Source organism: Porites lutea, chromosome 11 (assembly GCF_958299795.1).
Source record: "Porites lutea chromosome 11, jaPorLute2.1, whole genome shotgun sequence".
In the NCBI taxonomy this organism is placed as follows: domain Eukaryota; kingdom Metazoa; phylum Cnidaria; class Anthozoa; order Scleractinia; family Poritidae; genus Porites; species Porites lutea.
In genome coordinates, this window is record NC_133211.1 from 273,022 (window position 1) to 292,794 (window position 19,773).

General features: G+C 38.3%; 1 protein-coding gene across 1 annotated transcript in view; it reads left to right on the forward strand.

The window, feature by feature from the left end:
• LOC140951777 (rab GTPase-binding effector protein 1-like) overlaps positions 1 to 19,773 on the forward strand; it is a 49,496-nt gene that overhangs the window by 13,995 nt on the left and 15,728 nt on the right. The window contains exons 8-17 of the mRNA XM_073401125.1: positions 612 to 699; positions 1,875 to 1,922; positions 2,461 to 2,726; positions 4,069 to 4,243; positions 4,989 to 5,143; positions 5,856 to 5,993; positions 6,429 to 6,608; positions 7,581 to 7,619; positions 9,445 to 9,600; positions 10,226 to 10,325. Coding sequence (XP_073257226.1) covers positions 612 to 699; positions 1,875 to 1,922; positions 2,461 to 2,726; positions 4,069 to 4,243; positions 4,989 to 5,143; positions 5,856 to 5,993; positions 6,429 to 6,608; positions 7,581 to 7,619; positions 9,445 to 9,600; positions 10,226 to 10,325 — 1,345 coding nt within the window. The remainder of the gene's footprint in view (positions 1 to 611; positions 700 to 1,874; positions 1,923 to 2,460; positions 2,727 to 4,068; positions 4,244 to 4,988; positions 5,144 to 5,855; positions 5,994 to 6,428; positions 6,609 to 7,580; positions 7,620 to 9,444; positions 9,601 to 10,225; positions 10,326 to 19,773) is intronic.

The window sequence follows — 19,773 nt, forward strand, 5'->3', positions numbered from 1 at the left end:
AGATGGGAATATGTTACACCTGCAAATATTGCTAAAAATGGTTATTATGGTTTGTGCTTACCGATAAAATTTCTTTCATAACTCTACAGGAGCTTTTATGTTTGGGTATTAAAAGGTACTGCTATAAAGTAATGAGTTCAGCACAGAATTAACCTCAAACCGTAACATGTTGCCAAGACCACAGCAGGGTCATGCATGTGGATAGCCATGAATCCCTTGTTGTGTCAGTGTCATGATATAAAACTTCCAAACCTTTCACTTTTTCATTTTACAGTGAACTCTCTAAGAAGGACACCTTCAGGACTGTCCCTGACTGTCCATCTTAGAGAGGTGTCTGGCTTATAGAGAGCCAAGGTGTGACACGGCCCTGTAATAAAAAAAAAAGCTGAACCTATTCATGTTTGATTAATGTAGAAGCCACTGTAGGCAGATCATGTTTTAACCGTGGAGTACGTTGTTATGGCAGCTAATGCACATGTTTTGGCAAGAATTAAGCTAGATGTAAACATGATTTATCTTTTTATTAAAAATGGAAGCAAAATTTTAACAAAATAAAACTTTCAGTTAAAAACTACATTGTGTACCTTTTCAAATGCTACTTTCTAAAACAGATAAAGGAATTAAATCAATATCTTGAAGCTGAGCGTTCATCAAGAACAGATTTGGAAATGTATGTGGCCGTTCTTAACACGCAAAGAGGTTAGTTTGCATCACCTGTTAGCTTTAGAGACAAGTGCACTTCAATTTTGATTAGCAATAATTTGGGAGTGTTAAATTTGGTCTCTTCGTTGTTAGGCAAATAATATGATATGAGGCTTTTGCATAATGACTCACTGTATATTAACTTGAATTTGCTGGTATCTCTTTTAATGGTACAAGTTTTAAATGACATTTTTTGTATGATATTATTTTCAGGGTGTTGATTAGGTATCGGGGTGGAGAATTCTCTGTTTACTATGCAGAAGGCTAACGTTCAGTAGCCTATGAAAATTTTTATTCAAATGTGGGGACTCTTACACTTGTACACCTTTCTCTAGCCTCCCATGCAGGCATTTTTAGGGGAGCTTGTATTTCATCCCTCCCCACAAACACCTGCGCAACCAAAAACAACTTTCCTTTCCCAAACTGTGAAAGGTTTGAACCCAGGAGTCATTTCAAAAGTAGGTTGAGTTTGATCGTCCGGGTGAATGTAGTCCTGAATAGGACTGTTGTTGTTGACAGCAACAACAGTCCTATTCAGGACTACGTTCACCCAGACGATCAAACTCAACCTACTTTTGAATTCCTTTCCCAAAGTTAGCCAATCACACTTACTTACTTACTTACTTACTGACTGACTGACTGACTGACTGACTGACTGACTGACTGACTGACTGACTGACTGACTGACTGACTGACTGACTGACTGACTGACTGACTTGTACTTTCCAAATTCTGGAAAGTTGACCTTGACTGCAGGGTAACCTAAAAATTAAATGATCTGCATGAAACACTGGGAAAGCTGTATGACCTCTATTAAATGTTAGACTAAGAGCAGCAAAAGTAAGATGTAGTCAAATTTTAGAATACTCCGTGAACTGCATAACCTTTAGCAAAGGAAAGAAAAGAAGGAAAAAAGGTAACACTGGGGTCACGGTTTTACACTACCACGAGGCTATGAGTTGCATTAAGTCTGTGAACACCTTATGTCAAAATTACTGTTGATTGGTCACTTACCACATGATTAAAACAATGAAAAAAGAATGTTGTGTTCAGTTAACCAGACATTTGTGGGAAGGGATGAAATACAACCTCCCCTAAAAACAACTGTGTGGGAGGCCAGCCTTTCTCCTGCTACTTGAATTCTTAATGAAATCCCTGTATTTTATTTTCAGGTGTTTTGCAGGAAGATTCTGACAAACTAAGAAATGAGCTTCACAATGGTAAGAATTTACTTTCAACTTGAGTTTCCAAATTGTCCATTGTTATGAGTTTTCTACACTGCTTGCCTTTACTCCAGATTTCAAGTGACAGGGATGATCCAAGGATTTTTTGGCTTTGAATTTTTTGATTCTGGGATTTTTGGGTGGAAGGAGAATTTGGCAAGTATTTTTTTAGATGGCATGATTTAAGTAGGGATTTTTTTGGTTACTCCAAACAACCTGAAGATTCTTGGTAGTGCACGTATGCCGGTCACATGGTTGTGCAAATATAGCACAATGTGTTCTATCAATATGCTTTTTGGAAATTTGTAAGGCTCGGAACTTTGGCATAGGATTTTTTGGAGTTAATTTTTGATCTAGGGATTTTGTCTACAGAGGTTCAACATTGCATGTATGGTTTCATTTGCAAGCAATTGTTGTTTTACATGGCTAAGAAATCCCACAAAATATTGCAAAATTAATTTGCCCAGCTGAGAGGAAGAAGAGAAGGAAATATCACCATTAGTCATTAATAATTCCTTTCTGTTTGTTTTATCAGTTTGTAGGTTGTTAGAACAGGAAAAGATGGCTCACAATGATCTTAAGCACACCTGGGAAATGGCAAATGTACAGTTTTTAGAGAATTTAAGAGTACAAAGTGAGGCATTTACAAGAGTGTGGAACATTTTAACACCAGAACAAAGGACCACAGCTCAACAACAGCAGCAACAGCGGCAAAAACAACAGAAACAGGAACCACAAGTTGGATATCTTATTGATCTTCAAAGTCCTACAGACAAGATACCTCAGCCAGTTAACCCACAGGTATTGATTCATAAATCTACTAATTTACACTACTAACATTAAGTTTAAACAAATCACTTAAAATAATTTATACCTGTCCACTGTCAGGGAAAAGTGAGTCTTCAATATGACAACATCAACAGATTCAAGACTCTGTTTTAGGTGGAGTTGTTCCCAGCAGAACAAGGGTGCTATCAAAACAGTGATATGAACAAAATAAAATGCTTGACAGCATAAATTAACATGGACCTGTCTTAATTATAATAATGAATTAGCTTCTCCGTGCAGATCCCAGCAAACACAAATAGCCTTCTTCCTTACCCTTAGAGGTAGAGAGTAATATGAGACAAAAATTATTTAATAATTGATAAACTCTACCTGGTAGTGTATTTGTATCATTCGAAGTGATGTAGAATCTTATGATAACCCTGTACAGAAAGCACAATTATAAAAATAAACTTGACTCAGGGCCTCTCGACTGTATCTTTTACAGCTGTTTCAGATAACACCAAGCCTGCAAAGTCAAAAACTTCTTTGGATTTTAGGTTTTTTTGTGATGTCAATCAAAATGTGAAGGCTCGGCACTTTGTGTGCTGGACCTCTTAGGAAACAGAAGTTTACTTTAATGGGTTCAAAAGGTCATTGTTTGTTATTTGAGATTGGTGGATTTCGATCTGTTTTGTGTGTTTCTGTGTTTCAAGGTTCGTTGCTTTTCAACTTTTTAACTCCCAAGTTTTTTTACCTTCTTGCTAAAACATGGCAACTTTAGATTCCCAAGGTGAAATTGTTCCTATGCCAGCTTCCAAATCCAGAAGAAACCCAGATATACATGTAGGAGGGTGAAAACAAATCGGTATGTTCTGGCCGACATTCAATTTTGAAGCTGCTGCTTATTATTGCCACCTTTATTTGACAAGCAACAATTAGATCCTATGGTAACAGTTTGATTGATGTTGAAGAGAAACCCCAGAATCCTGAGATGTTTTCGATGAAGTGCAGGTTGTGTGTTATCTGAAACAGCTGCAAAGGGAATACCTGCCAAGTTTGAGCATTTAATATGTTGCTAATGAACAAAGATATATATCGGAAAGTACTGACAGCTCTAATTATTGTAAAAAGATGAAAATTTGTTATGATCCATGTTTTTTTTTTACAGAGTTTCCAAGGCAACATAATGATGCCATTATGTTTTGTATTTGACTTTGTTAAATAGTTAAATCCTGTGTACATGCTACTTTTTAAGTCATTCATTTAGGCAAGAATCCAGACCAAAACGTTGTTATTTTCATATTTCAACTTATCCTTTAAGTTACATGCAGGTATGATCTGAGTTTGTGTGTTTATTGTACATTTGATATTGTAGGTGCAGCAACCCACACAAGTATCCATGTGGGACAGCATTCAGACTGTTCCATGCACAAATCAACTGGCATCTGAAACAGCTGCAGCAGACATTATTTCATCTCCAGACGATGACAAAGATACAACTGGGCTTAGAAGATCCCATTCAACTTCTGACATAACACTGGATGTGGAAAGTAAGTTATTGCAACAAAACTACTCTGGTCTTTTTATTTAAGCCACCTAAAAATCCTTTTTTATCTAGTCTGCATCCTGCTTATGTTACAAGTAGCAAGAAAAGATTGAGACTGAGTGGTGTTTGCTTTTGTAGCAAAAATAATTTTAACCTCAAAATTTTCCTCCAGAAAATCTAGTGAGTATTTTCATCTACATATGAGTCTCCTAATCTAGAATCTTCAAGCCCTTTTCCAATTATGCACATAAAGGTAATTTGGGCTAATTTGAAAACCACCCATTCAAGTATTTTATTTACTGTTATGGTGAACTACAAAAAGAAAACTCAATTGAATTATTTTTCCTTTGATATTAAGGTCAAAGGTCACTGCTCTATTCTTGAGATCTGAGTGCACTGTGTATTGTACTTGATGTGTAGTATGACTTTGGCACAGCATGTACATTATGCTTACTTTGTGCCTTTAAGAACCTGAAATCAACTGATAATTCATTAATTGTGGATTATAGATGATGCTGTTTGACAGCTAGGTAAATTGTTGATTAATAATGGTTGCTTAATGGTTGCTCTTTAATGTTGAATCAAGAAATGCATTTTCATGCATTGTAAGACTAAAAGAAATGTTTAACCATATTTCTTATTTTGTTACCTGCTAAATTTTCCAAGTTTTATCATCCTTGAACTTGTTACTGAATATAAAGTTGTCAGTGGCTTAGGGAGTTCTTTTTTCTTGGTTATTTACATTTTAGCTTCAGGTGGTGAAGTATCCAGAACAAGGTCAGTAGAGGAACTGCAGATGTCATCACCCAGCAGCCCTCAGACTGATAGTAATGTGACCAGTTCAGTAAAAACCTCAAATAAAAATACTGATAGCAAGGTTGACTGGGAAGGATTCCAAGAAGCTGTGAGTGTTATCAGAATGATTATTATTCTTCAGTTAATAAAACGATCTGAGTACTTTGAATAGGAGTCCAACCTTAGGACCGTGTAGTTGCTCTATCAATAAGCTACAGCAAACTCGCAGGGGTTAAAGCCATTATACTATTGCTAGGGTTTATGATGTCTGATGATGGCATATGTGTAATGATATAAAATTGAATGTGATAGTGAATTTAAAACCTAATTAATATTAATTTCCATTTAGGGATCTCTTCAATAAATGTTGCCGGTTTCTTCCAAAAATTTCCAGAGGCCTCAAACAACAGTTAAATGAATGGATTCATGTTTAAAAATGATTTAACATGCTGGGCCAATGCTGGGCCAGCATTTATGTTGAATGACAACACATCATGTTGTTTGGTTGGTGTGACCTGTTTCCTGCTGCATGTTATTAATAAAGAGTTGTGAACTTTGAATGATTTAATTTTCAGCTTTATCAGATGTCTTTATTTCAGGCTATGGATTTGGGTACATTGTAGTCTGAAATGTCATACATCTCCATCCCTAACCCATCTGACATCTGAATTCCAAGCATTATAATGCTCAGCTGTTATCTAGTAATTTATGCATTTTTGCATAAATTTCAATTTCCTAACAAGTTCTTTCCCCTACGCCCCCTACACAGGTAAGGGGGTATAGGTAAGGTACATTGTTAACCTTGTAAATATTGCTTACAGGTGAAAGTTTCCCATGAACTTAGCAGGTCATGTGCAATGTGTATGAACTATGAGAGACAGTTGCAGAAAATGCAAGAGGAAAACCAAAAATTTCAAAACCTGGCCTCCAACTTACAAGTTGAATTAGATCAAGAAAAGGTAAAAGATAATAACTTACAAGTTACAAGTTTTCTTCTTACATCTTATGATCAATGACAATAATTTTTTTACGAATACCAGTTTAGCATCAAAGCAAGTAGTGTTTACAGTACTGAATCAAGAATTAAGAAAATATTGTTTTCTGAGATTTTCTAGGAGATCATTCCATATTGTAGATCCATTGTATGACGGCAGCCTTAATTGACACTTCCTTGAATATTTCTGCTTCATATCTAGACATTTGCATTCTGACGCATGAAGCAATAAAGTAATAATTAGCCCTGTCACTGTCTTCCTATTCACTTTCTAATAACATTTCTTCTTTTCTCATTTTGGTTTAACTTTGGTGTCAATGGTATGTGGTTGTTCTTTTTTATTAGCTTTCTATCATGGATAATATTAAACTATATTTTTCCTCATTCAAACTCTTTTCAGAAAGAACTCTTTAAAGAACAAAAAATGAGGAGTAAAGTAGAGGAAAGTGTTGCTCGTGCAGCTGAAGATGCTCAGACGCAAATCAACACTCAAGTAGCAACAAATGCCAAGTTGGAAAGGTTACTTACTGGGCTACGTGAACATTTTGAGGCAACCAAACAAGAAGCACATAGTCACATAGTAAGCTCTGAATTTCTCATCTGCCTTGGTTTATTGTTTTTTTTTTTAAGTACTATTTGCCGTTAAATGTAAAATATGAAGTTTGCAGTCCTCTCATAAGAGGACACCCTTAAATGGCCAAAGCAATAGTGTTGTTTTAGTGGACAGGACTATGAGCAATGTAAATACTTCTATCCTCCAGGGCTGTCTGTATGGGATGCCTGCAGTTCATTGCAGGGTTACCCTGAATATTATAACAATTCATCGCCAGCAACTAACAACTGTATAGACCTGCTGGGTGGAGTGAGATATTGTGGGGGTAGAGTAACTTAGGAGGCTACCATCCCTTTTGCTTTTTCACACTCTGTCACAAAATGCAATCTTGTAATTCAGGTCTTTAGAGGTTATTCATCAGGCCAGGGGCAGTATAAGACTGCTAACTCGCATCTGACATTATTGACTACATCAATAACCTCAGGGAGAGTCACTCAACAAACTTTTATAAAGTGATGCTCCCTTACCCTTTTTTATATACTATTTTTGACAGAAAAGGATTTCCTTTGTATTATCTTTTATTGACAAAAGGTTACCCCTTCCACATGAGTCGCTAAAACAGGAAGTCCTCAAAGTCTGTCATTTTCCAGTACTTTCTTACTTACTTAGGCTTGGAATCATCCAAAGCCCAAAAAAAATTCCAAGTAAGATTTAATGAATTAAAATAATATTGCCATTCCGACGTCTTGTGAACACGTTTTAACTAAAGGACCTTTAAAATACTTAAATCGATAGATTTCACTTCTCTTTCATATCTTCAACTTATGAATTTCCACCCCTTTGATATACACTGTACTTAAAGCCTAAAGAAAAAGGCACCAGACCACTTTCGGTAGGAACCTCCCTATGTAGGTCATTATAAATAATAGCTTAAGACATTGTTTACGTTAATATTAATTTTCTCAAGTTAAAAACACATGTGACATCTTTCTCTTATAGACTAAACTTATCAAGTCTAGGGATCACCTAACTGAAGAGGTAAGTGAGTACACTTTCAGGTCAGTTATACCTCAGTTTGTCCTGTTACATAAAACTGATCATGTAACCCTGCTGATGAAATGCAGCCAATCTAGCGACATTACTTGAACCAGGGGCACCCAACAAGAATATAGTTCAAAACCACTTAATCAAAGCATTGTTAAACATATTTTAGTACACCTTTTGCTGTTCATTACGAGAAAATAGGCAATCATTTGCGTGAAACGGCGACCAATAGTGCGAAGATACATTCATTAGCGCGAAAATACCAACACTCAATTGATTGTACAAGCACATTAATGTTTGTCTTATCCATTCTAAAGCTGTCCAGGAATTCTATTGAATTGCAAACAGTGTCATAAAAATTTTAATGAATAGCGTTTGCACTGAAATGTTTGTCTATTGTCCCTAATGATTTTCAAGATAATGTTAAGGACTCGAATGTGGGCATTAATGAAGGTATATTTTTCTCTTTTGTATGTCGAATGACGCAAATGAATGCCCAAAAATGTTATTGAATGTTTATTAAAATGCAGAAATCGTTATTGAATCTGATTTATGCGCAAATGTTCGCTTTTTCGCGCTAATGAATGTATCTTCGCGCTGTTGGTCGCCGTTTCACGCAAATGAGTGCGTGTCTTCTCGTAATGAACAGCAAAAGGTGTAGTAAACGGTAGATATAGGCATATTTTTATCCCCTAAAAATTTTCCATCTTTTCGGATTTTCTAGCTGAAAGTCTGGTGATCCGAAAATAATAGGGATCAAAACTTACCTTTTCAAAAATTTCAGGCAGAAAAAAGGCTCCCAAAAATTCTAGGTGACCTTTTAAGGGTAAAAATCCGTTAAAAATGGGCAATTATACCATTTTTTAAGTGTTCGAAAATCCTGGGAGACGCAGGCAAGCAAGAAATTTTACAACAAATGTTCCCGAAAATTTTAGATCTCAATTCGTCTTCCGAACAGATATATTGCGAAAATTGACGTTGGGTGCCCCTGTTGAACGTTTAAGTGCAGTAAAGTACAGTATTGTTAACAGCTGTCTCGAAATGTTCAGTTCATAGATCACATTTTGAACAGTAAGTTCAGCAATGCTACCAGTCTATTTTTTTTCTTTTTCTTTTGTAATTCCTTTTTCTCCCTTGCGAGTATATTTTGTGGTGATGCTTGGAATTGAATGTTTCATCGCTAACAAAACTGCGCATGAACAAGGCTATTATAATGAGCGTGATTCAAAAACCTGAGTTCTCGTCCCTTCACAACAAAACAATAAGCCGGCGTTTTCAAAAATTTCGACATACATTGAATGTGTGGACTTATAATTATTTCTTTGATATGATGTTCATTAGATTCAATTATTTTTACCTTCCATATTATAATATACAAAGACTTAAGTCAAAGCCAAACCAGGGCTGTCATTAAGAGCTGGGGGAGAGCATTTCCCTTTGGCAACTATGAATGTGGCTCCTGGCTACTTTCATTGGAAAATAGAAGAAAAATAGAACCAAAAGAAACCCCTAGCTGCTTGATTCCCTGCCTACTTGTTGTATTTACCCGGCAACTTAGAGCGGTTTTCACTTGACTGTCGTAAAACCAAAACCAAAGTAAATACACTAGCCAACCAAAGGGCGTAGTAAAACCAAAACTAAACCAATTCCTCAATTACTTTCGACAGTCAAGTGAAAACCGCTCTAAAGTCTTAGTGACAAATACCCCTGCCCAAACACATGGCGGTCTTTTTAAACAAATTACAACTATGATAATGAAAAGGAGACTATTCATAATGTAGCTTTAAATGGGTTACAATTCACGTTATGTTACTTTCAGCTGAACCAGTTAAGAACAGATTATACTGCTCTTCAAGATAATGCTATTCAACAACTGACTCAAATGGATTCCGATGCCAGACTAAATGAAATGCGTGAACAGCTTATGCAGATACGAGCTGCATCTGAAAGCACTGAGGAAAAGCTTAGAAGTGAGGTGAATGAAATACTTTTATATTGGTAAACTGATATACCTTCTAAAAATACGCTTTAAAGTTGTTATAGAAGGGCTAACGGATTTTTCTCACCTGCAGTGGGCCATTTTTAAGGTGGATTTCCACTGTCACATCTCTTATGTGCGTACACATTTAAATTTACGCATGTAAGTACATTAGAGGTACTGTAATGTATGGAAGGTCGCACGTAAACGTGAAAGTTGAGCCTTGCTCAACTTTACGTTTACGTACAGCCTTCCATACAATGCCTCTATTTTATTGAGGTACATAAATTATACCTGCGTACACACGTAAAAATTACGCTACTCTGAACATGTACCATGTCTGAACTGATTTTAGTTCGGCGGCAAAAGGGTATGTAATAGATTTAATCTCCAATCAGAAATCAGTTAAACAAACTTGACCTTTTGTTCGCAACAGTACTCGACTCAGTCGCTCAAAAGCTCAACGTGTGGGAACGTTTAGTAAACATTTTTAAGGGAAAAGCCCTGGGGACGAGGTTGTGATTCCTTATTTTGAAAGTGCTTATGGTTTGTTTTGTTAGCAAATGTGATCACCCCCTGTTTAACTGCCGTCTGCTTCATTAGCTTTTTTTTCTACTTCAAGGTAACTTTCCTTAAAGACCGCGTTATAGCAGAGCAGGTTGCTAAGGACAGTCTGGAGGCAATGCTACAAGGAGATGTTGACAATATCCGAGTTGAACTTGGTATGACCGCTTACAAGAAATTAATTATCAGACAATATCTAATGTAACCATAACTACTCAAATCTGATTGGCTTGTAATGATCAACGGCAGTATATTGTCCGGGTGGTGGGGTCCATTTGCTTTTTCTTGGTTTTCAGCTTTAAGGGGTGTTTACGTGACACTGGGGCGACTTTCGCTCCGGAGTGAGTTCACTACTGTTCCCTTTCATGGCTCTACATTTGTTTACATGATACCACCACAAAATATCATACCGGCGCGAATCACCCCAGTTGTTGTACCGGGGCGAGAATTTCACCCCGGTACTACATCTCGCAACGGTATCATGTAAACACGAAACGACCACAAGTTTTGGTGTGAAATCAGTCTGCTGGTAGACTGGAACGGGTAGCGCATGCACATGGTTGCAATTTTGAATCTTACGTGTATTTTATCAACATGAAGTGTACCTTCAAATAAGGAGACATGAAATGACCCAGTCATAATTTAAACACGATACGAAATTAAAAAAGTCATTATCATCCCGGTATGAAACTCGCGCCGGTGCGAGTTTTCTCATGTTAACACCCCCTTACTTTGGTCTGTGCCGCCCGCGCGCGCGCAGCAGGCTATTGTTGAGGAGACTTCCTGGATACAGTCGAACTTCTCTAATACGGACACCGAAGAGAACGAGCAAAGTGTCCGTATTAGAGAGGTGTCCGTATAAAAAAGGTCACTACCATGACGTCACTTTTATGACTCCACTTACGGTTTTAAGTGTTCAGTCTCTAAAACCAGGCTCCCACTCGTCTTTAAACTGCATTTAAATTTATTAATTCACAGTGCAAAGACACTGTCTTGCAGCAGCATACAACATTGCACTTCTCAGCTACAAAGTAAGTACAGTCGTAGACAAATCACTATTTTAAAACGAAACGAGCTGCAGTGCAATAGTGCAAGACAGAAGTTAGGGACCGTTCATTTTTTATGGGGTAGGGGGGGCTGGTGGGATTTGGAGGAGTGTAATTTGAAAATTGTATGACCCCCCCAAAATTTCCGATTATTTTCGCATGCCCCCCCCCCCCCCCTCATCAGAGTAATTTTTTGGAAGCCCCCCCCCCCCCCCCATGAATAAAAAAATACATAAGGTATTAAAAAAGTTACTGCATTAAAATTTCGTTTTGTTACATTTCACGTAATTTAGTGAAAGAAAGCTGAAAGCTAGAAAGCTGTTTTTAACAAATCCTCACTCAAAAGAATGAAAAGTCAATTTCAGCTCTTCTTGTTAGTGCTCGTCCTGAGCGTGTTGTAGCTGGCGGCTCGTCTACATATTCCTCGTCTCGAAAACAACGTCCTACGCGTGTATCATATTTGCGTTGCAAATCCCCTTGCAAAAGAGCTTCCCAATTGTCTTCTTTATCCTCCCTCCATGACAATTCCGGAAGCGTGCATAAACGTTGAAGATGTAGCAGCATTGTTGCTGACACGGGATGCAGCATTCATCGCTCACCTACTGCAATCAAGCTACTTCAGCAACGCGGCACAAAGCAGGCTTATTACCAACCTTAAGCAAGAAGTAAGAAACAGGATGTATTGCTTCCTGCATCCTGAAGATTATAGCTCAAACGTCGGAGACACGAACAAAGAGGAAGAAGAAAACGACGAAGAAGAGGAAGAAGAGGAAGAAGAAGAGGAACACAGCGACGACGAGATCGAAGAGAACGTCGAAAATGAGGAAGGGGACACCTCGTAGTAGTTTCATGCCCCTCCCATTAAATTTCTCAGAGAAAAGCTCTGGTAACGAGGTCAGTTCCAATTCAGGACTCAAATTATTGGTTTTAATTATATGAGCTTGACAACAACATTTTTATGAATGAAAAAAAAGTTGTTGCTATTCAAGACTGTTATTATGGTATGTTCACTGTCCTTATAAAATATAAAAGCTGTTGAGAAGTTTTCTTGTTACCCTGGAACTGTTTTAGCATATTTGTTATAAATAAAAGAGCACAATTTTTCTTCGATTTGTAAACATCTCTTATCCTATTTTTAATCTAATTTTTCCGTCCGACCCCCCCCCCCCTTTCCTTCATTTTTTTTCGGCTGGCCCCCCCTTTAAAGCCAATTTTTTTCGAGTGGCTCCCCCCCAAATCCCACCAGCCCCCCCTCTCTCATAAAAAATGAACGGTCCCTTAGAACGTAAAGCTCGATTGAATTCTGAAAGCGTCTTTCGCTATTTTGCAAGTGCCATAGACAGTAACTAGAGTACAGAATGTAGCAGAAAAGATCTTAATGTTATCTGCAGTTATTCAAGCCTTAAAAAAGTCGGTTGTGTTCCTCTATACACCTTTCCGCGCAAACCATTGTTTGATTTAGAGCGACTGGGCTTTTGAACTCACCTTGCATAGCTCATCAGCCAGACGGGATTTACCCTGTGCAGATTCACCTGATCACCGCAGAGTCCGTAATGAAGAGGTTAAGTTTATATGAATTTACCCTCTGGGGCCGAGATTTAGTGTCCGTTGTCCATATTTGAGACAGCCCGTACTATAGAGGGTTTTTGTGAAGAAAATATATGAGCATTCGCACTGAGAGGTATTCATTAACTGTTAATTAACCAAGAGATTCACCCGCATCATCGATGATGGGCCACAAAAATTTAGGTTGATGGTCTCTTCTGATCAAGTCTCATCTAGTTTGATATCCATCTCGCTGCATATTCAATTCTTGTCTTGACTTTACTATTATTATATACATCACTCTTGATTTTGGTTACTCAGTTCTTGAATTGATTGCTAGTGTAGGCTCGGAAAAGGCACCTAGAATTATGTTTGCATCGTCGGCAAACGTCCTCGAATAGGCGACACGCAGGCAGTATAGTGGATCATAAATATTCAATATAAAAGCAACCGACGGAGATTACTTTCTTGAAGTACGTCAGAATTAACAGTAGGAGCAGGTGGCAGTTTGCCATTAACACTACATCTTTGAGTTGGATTGTTTACACACGACTGAGGCCAATTAACAGCCTTATGACATGTTACATTTAGGCCATTTTCAATATTGAAGGGTTTATGGTGGTTAGAGAGAGGGAGTGAAATAGGAAGATTTGTGTTTTGACTGCGTTAATTAGGTAGATTGACCACCATAGAAGAATTGACAAGATGACGTTACAGGTGCTAGCCCTTCGTCAGAGAGATTTAGGGGACTGTGCTTTGTGTGTGGTTTGTATACACTCTATCAGATGTTGGAGCGGTTGTTGGCGGTAACATGAAATATTTATAAGCTGTGCTATGATTCTCTGGGTGAAGAGTGTGGTCCTGAACCTGAGGATTTTGTTGACAGTGACTAACGTTTAGACAACCTGTGTGGTAGACATCTTCAAAGTCGGTCAAAGTACCTTGTATCACGTCAGTTGATGGTATCAAACTCAGCTGGTTATTGACTGGCGATGTTATTAATCGTCTGTCAGTTAAACCGCTATGTTAGTGACCTCATGAAAACTCTAAATGTGATCGGTGTGTTTCGAACCAAAGTGCCAGTAACTTTTAAAATTGATTCATTAGACTACGAGCAGTCTCTCTCTCACAGTGTATCGATTTAATAGCAAGTCGCAGCAGAGTGCCAATCAATTTGATGATTCTTGTATAAATGTTGTTCGTCACTGTGGTTGTTGACATCACCATTTCTTGTTGTTCTTTTGTGTTCAGTTAGTCGAGTTCTTTGGTCTGTATGCAGTGGTAGTTCAGGGGCGGATCCAGGATTTTTTTTAGAAGGGGATCCACTCGTCTCTTGCTCTACTTCAACACCGATAAACCACATAGTTTTTTTTTACAGAATACCAGTTGTATTAGAAAACCGCAGGTCATCTCAGGGGGGGGGGGTGCGCACCCCATGCACTCTCCCCCTAGATCCGCCCCTGTAGTTCAACAGTAGATTTCTTAATAGCAACTCCTCGCTACGGCATAGCTCTACTACGGCTGTTGGAACCGGGAAGGGCTGGGGCGACTTAAGGGGCGACCATGCGGTCTCCCGCCAAAACTCAAAATGGTTAAAGGTCAAATGAGCCAAAACATGTCAATTTTTTGGTTCATTTGACCTTTATGGCTGGTTAAGTTACGCTCGGTACGGCAACGTCACAACCTACACAAAATGTAAACAAACTCGGACGACAGGACTAGTATTCCCGTCTAGGTTTTGGTTGATTTCTCTTCAATGGTTTCGTTTAAAGAAGTAACAGACCTTACTGTGCTCAAGTTCTTATGGCATGAATTTTATAAATGACGCTGAATTTCTGTTGTTATATAATTCGTATAGCTCAGAAAACCTTTATTTGCCATATCATTTGTATCCCGAGTTCGACCTTCAAAATTTCATCGAAGATGAATGTCTGACAGAATTTCGTTTCAGGAAAGCTGACATGCCAAGGCTCACGGCACGGGCTTTACAAATCCCTCAGATACTCAGTACCAAGGAACGATTTGCGACGGGATTGAACATTTAGTCTAAATTTGTCGGGATTGAACTAACATAGATGTCAGACAACTTTGAACATCGCTCGCTTTAAATGTGCGTTCGCTCGCTCTAGCGCCGGTAAATTATAAAAATTTTATTCTCAAAGCGAAACAAGTTGTTAAGCACGTCCCTGGCAGGTAAGCCAAAAGATAAAAATATTTTTTAATAGGTACTCGTGACATTAAGTCTTGACAATCACTTATTGAAACTAATACTTCCATAAGCTTACATAAGCTCTCTTACGAGGCTTTCTTGTCTGCAGCCATGATTATAAGGTATCCAAACTCCTACAAAGCAATAATACCTAAGGAATATATCTAAGTATGACTAAGTACTTAGTCTCTGAAGTAGGCTTCTCAGAAAAGCGAAATAAGCTTTAAAATGGCAAAGAAATGACAGTTAATACTCACGTAGTGAAGAGTACGGCAAAGAAGGCAAAAAAATGAAATGAGCAGACGTTATCGTGAAAGCAGTTTCATTCCAATATGTACATGCACAGAGTGTTATTTATACTCCTCAATAACACAAAATGGTGGAGCTATTATGCCTCAAATTACTTTGAAAGCCGTAAAGCATTCTGCATTTAAGTTAATAGTGGGTCAACTCTTTTAACCCTTACAAGTTCTTCAAACTGGTCTCTATACATTTCCTTAAAAGGATAAGTTGAGAGAATTTGATAAAAGATCAAAGCATTTTCTCTTAGGTGATAATTTTATTAATTCGAAAAACCTAATCTCTTGATTTTGTATAGATATTGTTAGGAGAATATTGATGTTGGTCACTATTGGGACTTAAAGGGTTAAAACAAGTAAAAAGAAATAATCTGATGTTTGCTAGTTTAATTTTTTCGTATGTTTGGCCTTTCCTATGCTTAAAAATGTGAATCATTGTTTCACATTTTTGTTAAATTCACTACTGAAATGAATTGCTTTGAATGAGTTGCATTTTCCATTTCATCCCGCTTTTACCTCCGCTTCTCTCATTTACAGTAACCCGCTAATTTGTAAGACAGTTGACTTTTTTATATGACATAAAATATCCGGAAAAACATAGAACAAACAATTTTGTCGTCATTTTGACCTTAACATGCTAAATTTCGTGTACTTTCGGTTAGGTGATATTTACTTCCGGTCAAAATGGCGGCCATTTTAGTAATAACTTCAAAAACCGGTTTAACAGGAAAAATTTGCGATGGTACCATATCACATATTAATAGCCCGATTAGTTTATATAATAAACAATTTCATCGTTATTTTGGCTTAAAAAATGCTTAATTTTGTGTACTTTCGGTTAGATGATATTTACTTCCGTTTAAAATGGCGGCCAGTTTAATTTTCACTCCAAAAACCAGTTTAACAGGAAAAATTTGCGATGGCACCATATCACATATTGATGGTCATAATTAGTTCTGTCATTCCTGAAAATTTGGTGTTTTTAACAAACAATGAACAATCCGGCCCCAAATCTGCACATATCCGCCCCACTAGCAGCAGAAAACGAGGCTATAGTCTGCGTAGCTGGCGGTATTGTGTGGTAGTCGACTGAGATTTGGCGGCGGAGCCGTTGTAATTCGCGTGGTGACGTCACCGGAAGTGATTTTGACCTTATGTAGCCTTAGTAGCCCCTAGCCGTAGCGAATCTTAAAGTCCCTAATATCGTTTTCAGTGCGGTCTAGAGTCAGTTGAAGTAGAATCTGACTACTGAACAGTAATTTCATATCCAAAGACACTAGTTACCATAGTTTTTAAGCATATCAATCTCAACATGATGCCAAGATATCTAGGTGGATTGTATCAAGCAAAGGCTGTGACACACAGTCTTCGAGTGACAAACAAACTCACCGTTCCCTTGCGTTAAGATAACAACTCACTAGGGCCATTTATACGAGGAAAAATAAGACGCGTCTTACATAACACGCGTCTTAAATAAGACGCGAACTTTCCGTATAAACGCCGCATTTCATCTAAAATAAGACGCGGCTTAGCTAAGACGCGTCTTATTAGATAAGACATGCTCGTATAAATGGTACAGTTCGCGTCTAATTTAAGACGCGTCTTATGTAAGACGCGTCCTATTTTTCCTCGTATAAATGGCCCTACTGTCTACGTTCATCTAGGTACACATCTACAAAAATACGAGAATGACGTTAACAATTAGCAAATATTCGCGCGTATTATATGCCAAACCATTGAATGAGAGGTTAATTATTTTACTGCAAAAGAAAAATGGTATTTTGGCTTCTATTTTCTAATGAGAGTATCCAAAACATCCTGATTCTGTCAGCCACAGTTGCTCCTTTTGTATCCGCCGGTATTTGCCCTGTTGTAAACCGGTTAAACCAGGCCACTACAGTGTATTACGGCCTCGTATTTTGCTTGTTCTCTTGACCTTATATGGTAAAATGACATAATAATGGAATAATAAGAAGAATTAAGCAGATCGAGGAGGGTGTTATCCACCAAGGCCAAAGGCCGAGGTGGATAACACCCTCTGAGATCTCCTTAATTCTTCATATCCTACGAAAGCCAAATTCATTAGTTGCTTTATTATTGATTCAAAATAAAACATAGCTAAAACATGTTTACCTGTATCGATGTTAAGTTTATCTTCGATAGTGTACGTTTAGATTTGTCCAGCTCCATAAATATTCTGCAAATAGCAGATGTCGCCCTACGAGTTGTCTTCTTAGCCCTTATTTCACCTGGTTCCAGTTGTAGTTCTTACTCTTGAAACGAGTGAAGTGTCCGCCAGTTTAGTTTTCACAACGAAAACAACTCAATCTCGTCCCCAGGTCTTCTCGGTAACGGTGCCTTAACCTGTAGACGGCTGCTTCCTCGTTAAACACAAAATTCTTCCAAATTTGGTCATAAGTAACTGGTTAAGGTGAATTATGCGAGTGCTTTTAGCCAAACAGAATTGGGGGAATATTTTGAATGAAATAAGTAGTTGATGTTTTCAATTGTCAGTCAAAGGATTCGTTCATTGGTTAAGTATTGGACTGCAAAACAGTCAGTTTTTTTTCTCAAAATCAGTAAAGGAATCGGTTAAGCGTGGCGTAAGAGTCTTAAGCGCGAAGCGCGCGAGCCCCACTCGCCCGTAAGGCGTGTGAGGCGACAGAAAAAAACGAATTTTTAGTGTCTCTCCCCAGTCTCGCTCTCTGTTTTCATCTTCTTTCCAGACCTTTCGTTTGACTGCTCGCGCGTACTTGAATACGCAAAAATACGGACTGTTTTGCAGTCTAGTTAAGTATTTGGACAATTGATAAGTCAGGGACATTGCCTATACCTTACATTGGAGGTGAATGTGAAAATTTTCTACCGATAATTTTTAAGGATGATGCCCTTTTACTGCGTGATTGTCTGGGTGAGATGTGAGGGTGAACTAGTGGAATGATTCTCTTGTTCGTTTCCTTCTCTGAAGTTGTAGTGTTGATGGTCAATCTTTCTCTTGAGAACAGAGCTGATCTGCGTGGACGATAACCACGTTTTTGAAAAACTGGCACTTTTATCTCTAGTTTGTTAGAAAAATCTAGGTGGTCACCACAGAGTTGAGTTTGATGTCAAGACAAGCAAGTGAGATTTCCCAGGTACATGTTAAGGCCGATTGGAAGAATTGACCGAATTCATGAACTGGTTGAGATCTTGCTGAGGTTGCGCCAACACAGTCCTTTAAATGTAACGTTTGTAAAGTTCAGGTTTGGGTCCGTTGTAGTGAGGAAGAATTTGTTGTTGTAGGTCAGCGGCAGCATGGCCGAGTGGTTAGAGCACTGGATGTGCAATCTGGAGTCCCCGAGTTCAAGGCCCGCCCTGGCCGCTAGCTGGATTTGTTCTCGGTAGTCCCAAGTTCAAATCCTCAAACGCTTGTAGATAGCCAGCTGGTTTACCTCCGACCCGATTGGATTCTTAACCATGTAATGTTTGATTTGAATTATTTGTTTCAGTGACATTTGCTTGGCCCCACTAGCATAAGTGCTATAAATATTGCATGCCCAGGGTCATTGACGTATAAACTTGGTTCCAATTTTTTTCACATAGCGGCATCATTTTAATAGTAGCTGTGGGAAAAAAGTGTTTTAACCAGCAGTAGCCAATGGTAGAAAGTGCGGGCGAACATTTGCGTTTACCTCAAGAAGTGCGATTGATGTTGAGAACTGCATAACTGTGTACGTGAGGGTGAAAAACCCTTTCAATTCCATTATCAACGGAAGGAATGGCGGCGAATCATGCATAGAGGTGGAAATTGAATTGAACAATGTTCACAGGAAACAAGACTTAAGTCAACTATGTTATTGAGAGTTGCTTAGATACAAGTGAAGAGTGAAGAGTGACGGCTGTATTCGCAAACAAAGAGACAATGAAAACTGTCATGACCGCACAATACAAAGTCTTATTAGGGCCATTTGTACGAGAAAAAATAAGACGCGTCTTACATAAGACGCGTCTTAAATAAGACGCGAACTGTACCATTTATACGAGCATGTCTTATCTAAGACGAGCACAGCTCGTATAATGGTTCGCGTCTTATTTCTGTTCTTGACTCGTTTTCATGTGAATATTGCCCGTAGCAACGGCAATCCAACGTGGCGCGCCAAAAATTAACGCATGCGTACTATGGGTTCGCGTCTTATGTAAGACGCAAAGGTCATTTATACGAGGTTTTTCTCGTCTTAGCTAAGACGCGTCTTATCTAAGAACAGGTGTAAAGGGCTGTTCTAAAATAAGACGCGTCTTAGCTAAGCAACGTCTTATTTTAGATGAAATGTGCCGTTTGTACGGAAAATTCGCGTCTTATTTAAGACGCATCCTATTTAAGATGCGTCTTATTGGCGTAATATAAATGGCCGTAATGTCTTTGCCGATTTCAAAGTTATCAGGGGAATAGTGTGTCTTTGAAAGTTTGATGATTGTACTGTTGGCCCAATTCCTAGCATTCAGGAGTTCGGCACAAGTAAACTACGTT